The sequence below is a fragment of the Sorghum bicolor genome, chromosome 8 (genome assembly GCF_000003195.3).
Source record: "Sorghum bicolor cultivar BTx623 chromosome 8, Sorghum_bicolor_NCBIv3, whole genome shotgun sequence".
NCBI lineage: Eukaryota > Viridiplantae > Streptophyta > Magnoliopsida > Poales > Poaceae > Sorghum > Sorghum bicolor.
In genome coordinates this window covers 19550304-19558158 of record NC_012877.2, presented here as the reverse complement: position 1 = coordinate 19558158, position 7855 = coordinate 19550304, and the positions used below count along the sequence as shown (strand labels likewise).

The 7855-nt window shown below is 42.0% G+C and overlaps 1 protein-coding gene across 1 annotated transcript; it reads left to right on the top strand.

The window, feature by feature from the left end:
* LOC8155684 (protein ELC-like) lies at window positions 5308-6705 on the top strand. The gene has a single exon (XM_002489233.2). It carries the CDS (start codon window positions 5546-5548, stop codon window positions 6596-6598), a length of 1053 nt encoding a protein of 350 aa, XP_002489278.2. The 5' UTR covers window positions 5308-5545; the 3' UTR covers window positions 6599-6705.

The window sequence follows — 7855 nt, the reverse complement described above, 5'->3', positions numbered from 1 at the left end:
CTATTTTTTTAACAAATTTATTTGGAGATATAAATAACCATATATTTTTTATAAATCCAATCAAACTTGTAACACATAAATCCAAAACGTCAGTTATTTTGAGAGGAAGGAAGTATCTATTTGGATGCTTTGAGCAGCGAGCCCAGCTGGGGAGCAGGCCAAGCACACCAAACATGACACTTGCAGCCCAATTCTGCAGCCAGGCTGCTGAGTCACCTTATTAAACACGCCCTTATTGATGAAACGGATCAAGCTCAGGCGGGATCCTATTCTAGGATATTTGTTCCTTGAAAATTTTTCTACATTTTGATTGTTTTTATATTTTTAGAGTATATAACTCATCTGCGCACCATAGTGAGTCTAGGCTTGAGTTAGAGTGTAGGGACGTCAGAGGTCTAGGAGTACCCGGTTCCTGTCTTTGTACAACCTTCTGTTAAGGCTTCGATCAATTAAAAGGCCCATGAGCCTAGTTTTTTTTTTCAAAAAAAAAATAACGGACTCTCCCCTGTTTCGTACTATATGAATTGCTTTTCCATCCGTCGACGTAAATTTAGCATTACCGAAAGCTAAATTAGTAGACGCCATATTCTTTTTCCTTTGTTCCAAACCATATATTATCATAGCTTTGTTCTGATTAAAACACTTTCACTTTAAATAGGTTTTAAGAAAAACAAATTAACATCAGCAAATTTAGATAAATGCACTGTCAAGAATATATTTTGTAAAGAATTTAATAAAGTCTGTGTAACTTTTATAAAATTTATCAAAAATTAAAGAATCTTTGTGTATGACGACAAAACTAAAAGGCCCTGTAACTTATAACAGGGAATACACGTATTAGAGGAAAGCTAAAGAAGAATTGAGTGATTCCGAAGGGGCTAAACTCTGCTTTCCTTTGAACTGTATAGATGGCATTAGCTTTTTTTTTTCAGGCTCCTTCAAGGACTACTGTTTGGAGTTTAGGGATTTGGGATTCGCACAAGCCTACCAAGTTTTCTCACGGCTAGGGGCTCTTATATGATTGGAGCAAAAACCATGAGAATTTTATCCTCCGATGGAATGGATGAAAACGGATTGGATACGAACGGATATCATTGATATTATATTTATTTTCATATTTTTGATCGGATTCGGGTTTAAATATAGATAGTGTCAGCCATACCTGATAGGATATGACATCATAAATATACGATTTGAGTATTTGGATACAAATATTGCATCGGATATTGAATATCTGGACTCGGATACAGATAAATTTGAACTCCTCTAAACGGATCTAATCTCAAATACGCTCGAAAAATATCCGTACTATTTTCAACCCTTTGCACATGACACCCCTCTCCCGATGGGTAATAGAAACACAACCGGGAAAAGACATTCCTGGGTGGCATTTAAACATTACAGGGATATGAATCTCGGCCAACCAAAAACATTAAAAAAACTCAAAAAAATGTAATTGCAATATGAAAAATCGTTACCATGAATAGTCTTTCAACAGTACAATACATGCATTGGATTTAAAAGGTCAATTAATTCACTATTGAAAGCACACAAACTCTTCATCGATCTCATACGGTAACCAAACAGAAAAGTACTCATCACCATTGGCTTCAGAGCATACAAACTCTTCATCTCATAGGGTAACCAAAGAGAAAGCTATTCTTTACTGTTGGCTTCAGAAGAATGTGTTAAGCAACCCAAGAAAAAAGTTCAAGAGTCTATAGGTTTACGTCAATTACATTAATTTTACTACATAACCAAAGAGAATTTTTTAGTGTTTTTAGGCATAAAATCCACTACAGTCTCCCTCACAACCAGCACCAACAGGCTAGAACAAATGGAATCAACCCTGCAATTAGATGAGAAAAATCACTATTAGTCGATGCAATGTGACATTTATGCTAGCATCGGGTGATGTTAATTAGGATGTTACGAATGCTTACTAACCAGTGCATCCTCATGCCAGAGAAACATAATAAAACAGCAAAACAGAGAAATATAACTTAACTAAGTAACAACAGGTACTATATATTCAGTTCAGAACTTTTGGGTGCACACATGCGATGCGACCAGTAGTTAGCTGGTGGAGTCGTCAGTACGTAGGCTCTGTGGGAAGAATGATGGAAAATTACAGGCTGCTTGCCTGCCTGCCATCTAGTATATATATCAGATCAGATAGAGTCAGTCAGAGAAGAGAAGGTTATGGCTACGTAACAGTACTTTACAAAGGATCCATCCTGTGGTAGTATATGTAAATTTGCTGCTGTTTTCTGAAAATTTTCCTCTGTCTTTTCTTTTTTAACTCAGCATGTGTAGATGCATGCATTATTTCAAGAGCAGCAAATTAAATAAAGAAAAAGCAATGCAAAAAGGGAAACTAAAAATATAAAAAGAAAAAGACCTGTGATGCATGCAGGAATTGTTCACAGCGGACAGGACGAATGACTTGACATGGCATGGAACTTTAGCATTTGGAATTATTCACAAGAAACTTACCTTGGGAGCAATCTCACCCTTATGTCAAAAGCGTGCAGTAGTGAACATGCATTATGTCAGCACATGATAGCAGTTCAATAATTTAGTATATGTACCTAATTTTCACATTCAATACTATTAATAGATGATCACTATTAACACCAAACAGCATCTAATTGAGCTTAGTCCATGTTATCTTCAACCTCATCCAGGCCAGCAACAGAATCACTGCAACAACTGCAATCTGTCTCAATCCTGCACATACCACGAAACCACAGTATCAAAGAAGTATATAGTTAGCTAGTTGGATACGTAAAAAAACAATAGTAATAGGAGTATAAATTGAAAGGAAAATCATAACAAAGGAGAGCTATATAAGAACCAAAGAAAGATTTTAATCTTCCAAGGCATCTTAAGCCGCCAAACTACTTGTGAAACTTTTAACCCATTACTAATAAGGTGTATGTACATTGAGTTTAGTGTGAACAAACCTGATTTGTAATCGCCACACGAAAACATCATTACCATGTTGCAGAGTAATATTAGCCACCGTGCTACTATAGGTGATTCCATTCTAGTAGCTTGTTTCCCACTAATGCTCTTTTAAACTCTACATTAATAGGAACTACGCTTAATAACATAGGGAACATATGTGGTGGAAACCACAACTTTTATGAAAATCCATGCAAACTACGGCAAAAAGGTCGTCTAAATTCGCCAAAAAAATTACACATGTATATGATATGATGATACACAACCTTGTAAAATATCTTGTCTAAACTCAAATTCGTTTGTGAGATATAAATATAACAAATTTCAAGCCAAATGTCCACGGGATTTGTTAGAAAATTGTTATTTTTATATCTCACAAACGAATTCGAGTTTGGACAAGATATTTTACAAGTTTGTGTATCATCATATTATCTCTATGTGTGATTTTTTTTGAATTTAGACAACTTTTTTGTCGTGGTTTGCATAGGTTTTCATAAAGGTTGTAGTTTTCACTAGATACATTCCCACATACATCTGCAAGCTTTGCATGTTTTGGCCCACGACCAATTAGAAGGCCCGTGAGTCTGCCTTGTTTGTTTGAGCTTATCAGCCGAATCTATCAGCCATTGAACAGTGTTTTTCTCTCGTAATAAATCAGTCAATAGTACTTTCTGCCATGACTTATTAGCCAAATGAATCAATTGCTGCCGTTGACATAAATTTGGCATTACCAAAACTATATATTATCATAGTTTTATTCTAATTAAAACATTTTCACTTTAACTAAGTTAAGAAAAACATATTAACACCTATAAATCTAGATAAATGCACTGCCAAAAATATGTTTTCTGATAAACGATGATTTTTTTCTCAAAGCTTTTAAATCAAGATGATGTAAAAAAAGTATTTTATGAAAAATTTAATAAATGTTGGTGTAGCTTTTATAAAATTTGTCAGACATTAAAGATTATTTGTGTATGACAAAACTAAACGGTCCTGCAATTTATAATGGGGAATATAATACATGTATTAGGTGAAAGCTAAAGAATAATTGAGTGATTTCTAAGGGGCTAAACACATTGTTTTCCTTGGAACTATATAGATGGCATCAGCTTTTTTTTTACAGGCTCCTTCTAGGATTACGCGGTTTGGAGTTTAGGGATTTGCGACTCGCACGAGCCTACCAAGTTTTCTCACGGTTTGCCGGTAGGAGGGGTGGACGAGGTCGAGTGATGTAGGCCTTGTTTAGTTCATCAAAAACCAAAAACTTTCTAGATTTTCTGTTAAATCGAATCTTGCGGTATATGTATGGAGTATTAAATATAGAAGAAAAGAAAAGCTAATTGCACAATTTGTCAGTAAATCACGAGATGAGTCTTTTAAGCTTATTTAATCTATGATTAGATAATATTTGTCAAATAAAACAAAATTGCTACAGTACCAAAATTCAAAAAAAATTTAGAGGCCCTAGTGGAGATATTGACATGGCGGCAGGTAGCCCCGGAGACAGAAAGAAAATGAGATGGATTTTGCGTGCTTCATGTAGGTAGGGAAGATGTCAATATGAGATGGTGGCTCCCGTGCTTCATTATTTGCTTTATTTGTTGGCAGTAAATCCACCACCAAAAGATAATAATAATAGTATATATAAGTGTTATTCTACACCTTACATCAAAGTGTTATATTGAACAAAATTCAGTTTTGTTCAGTACCCATATTTCAGTATTGTTCAGTATTTCGTGGTACTGAGTGTACGATTGGATGATACTAAACGTTGTTCAGTACTTCTCAGTATTTTTTCTGCTCAGTTTTGACTTGTAAACAAGTATGAATACATACACAATATATATATATATATATATATATATATATATATATATATATATATATATTGTGTATGTATTCATACTTGTTTATCGGTTTGAGTATGCTTATATACTCATATTAAGATACTCTAGATCTTACCAAGCGAAATTTTTTTAAAAAAAATTATATTTTAAATATATTACTAAAATGCCACTATTATATTATGTACAATAAGTATAACCATATACTCTATGTATGTATGTATACTTAACATAATATCACTCTAGATGGTCTAGTATGATCATATACTTTGTCTATATACATTTCGTCCGGTCATATACACCTTAAATCTAGAGATATATAGATGAGAGTAAGAGTATCTCCAAAGGCTTTGGCAAATTGACTTGGCATTTGTTGCTATTTGTAAACTCTCATAACAAAATGCAAAAGATAAAAATAGGTCATCTCCAAGGAAATTATAACACAATTTATTTGACAAGTAAACAGGTCGGTAATTGCAGGCATATATAGCTGTCACCGTATGAACAGCTTAAATTCAATGGAAACTTTGCTAGGTTTTGCGTATAGCGTGTAGCAGAAACTTCTCGTTACTGTCAATCCGCGTCGAAGTCGTACTTAACACTAAACAAACATCTCATTTTCGACCGGTCTTGGCCGGGCGCTACCGAAAGAAACAAACAGAAGCAGCCTCGATCACCGCTGCACCCATATCTTCCCTCGATTGTTTGCGATCCAAGACGGACGGGCATGCATGGCGACGACGACGGCAGCAGCCACCGGCACGGTGGTGCTGGTAGACGCGGCGCTGGCTCCGTACGAGTACCCTGATCTCCGGTGGCTAGTCCGGAAGCACGTCCTCGCCGTCCTCCAGGAGTTCCCCACCCTGTCGCCGTCCGTCGACACCTACACCAGCGACAGCGGCGCGTCCACCGTGCTGCTCAACGCGCGGGGCCTCCTCACCGTCTCCTCCGCCCTGCCGCCGGTGCTCCTCACGCTATGGCTTCCCCGGGAGTACCCGTACCTGCCGCCGCTCGCCTACGTCTTCCCCGCCGCGGCGCCGTCGTCGGCGGCTCCGCTCTCGCTCGCCCGCGACCACCCCTTCGTCGACCACCGCACCGGGCGCGTCCGCCGCACGGTGCCCTACCTCGAGGACTGGGCCGTGCCGCGCTCCAGCCTCGCTGGCCTCGTGCGGAGCCTTGTTGCGGCCTTGAGGATGTGCCACCCGCTGACACCCCGCTTCGGCTCCGCCGTCGTCCACGCCACGACCAGAGCGACGCCGGTGGAGGAGGAGCAGGAGCGCATGCGCACGGCGCTGCTCGACGAGCTTGTGTCGAGGCTGGGCAGGGACACGGCCGCCTTCCGCGGCCACGTGGACGAGGACATACACGCCATGTCCTCCATCCAAGGCAGCCTCCGAGCGCGGGGCGACGCCATGGACCGCGCCGTCCGCGACCTCGAAGACGAGAGGTTGCGGCTGGAGCGCGCCGTGACGGCCAGCCTTAGCCACCGCGGCAAGCTGCTGGCCTGGCTGCACAAAACAAGCAGCCGCGCGCCCGAGCACGACGCGAGAGCGCCACCGCCTCTGGCACCGCACGCGGCGGCGGGCGACGCGCCGCGGTGGCTCGAGAGCAAGGCGTCGGAGCTCGCCGTGGACGACACCGTGGACGCCCTTGGCCACGCCCTGGAGGACGGCGACCTCATCAGCTTCCAGGAGTACATCAAGCGTGTCAAGGTGCTTGCTCGGGAGCAATTTTTCCATTGCCATGCAGCAGGCACCTCGATGATGAGCAAGCACACCAAATAATTTGTTGCATTATATTAGTTCAGAGTTTTGTCCAGGAAATGTTGTACTAGGTAGTGTCGTTCTTCACTGTATTGATTGATTGTTTGTTAGAAACTGTACATTCAACAGATATGGCCGCGTTTCCGTGGTATTTTGGTGGTTGGTCCCCTGTTCACCTTTTGTTCGATCAGTGATTTCAATTTTCCTTGAGAAAGCTACAGCTGATGAACTCTTAGCTCTTTCTGACAAGGAAACTTCACTCTGAAATAGTCCGAATGTCCGATATGCATCCTTCATCGTTGTACAAATTGTCAATCCAATTGTTGAATTCAGCAGCGCCGTCAAAATCTGCTACGTACACATGTCAGCACCGTGAAAACTGTGACGATTGGTACGACAAACTTGCTACTAGTGATTGTGAGTTCTCTTCTTCAGCACGATGATCCGCTTATTCTCAACTCATCAACAAAAGGCAGCGAAGGAATGTGAACAATGGTTGTCTTGTTGTGCATGCAGCTGATCAGGGGTAGAATTACGCTAAATCTGTTGGTCGCTCGGGTGTTTCTAAGCCTCTCGTCACTCGATTTTCCTAGCCATCCGATGACGCTTTGATGATACAGATAAAGTGCGGCAACGCAGCAGCCAACAAGTGGCGAGCCGCAGGGTGCCGTGGTTCCTCAGTCTTATCGGACTGCTGTCGACCACAACTTTTTTTTCCCACCGCACCGCTGCCAAGCCGCGGCACCGCTCGCCTGCCCTTGCTGCCCCGCCGTCCCAGCGCGACCACACCGTGCGTGCGCTCCTGCTGCCCCGCCATTCTGACGCCACCATACCGCACGCCCAGCACCCTTCTATCCCACATGAGGAAGACCAGCGCCGTCCCGTATGGCCAGAGCAACGTGGGCACAGAGAGAGGCCCAGCAGGGGCAGGTAACGGCCTCCTCCCTTTTTTTTTTTGTGTCGCCGGCAATTATCACGGCAGGGAGTACGGTCCTCGTTGACTACATCGTGCTCCTAGTTGCAAATATTTAATTACATGCACTAGAGGAAGTAGTGACTTCCCCTAGTGTCAAATGCACTCGGAGAAGGTCCAATTGCACTCGGGGAAGACTTCCCCGAGTGCAACACTTGTGGACGAGTGTCCGGGGTATTTCTTCACGGGAAAGACGTCTTCCCCGAGAGCCAAAAATCGTACACTCGGAAAAGGCTTTCCCGAGAGCCGTCGTGACACTCGGGGAACAGTTGACGCCGTTGGAGGGCAGCCGGCGCCGTTTCCGT

What these genes read in the sequence shown, in the direction of transcription:
- LOC8155684 (XM_002489233.2), top strand. Translation starts at nt 5,546, where the DNA reads ATGGCGACGACGACGGCAGCAGCCACCGGCACGGTGGTGCTGGTAGAC.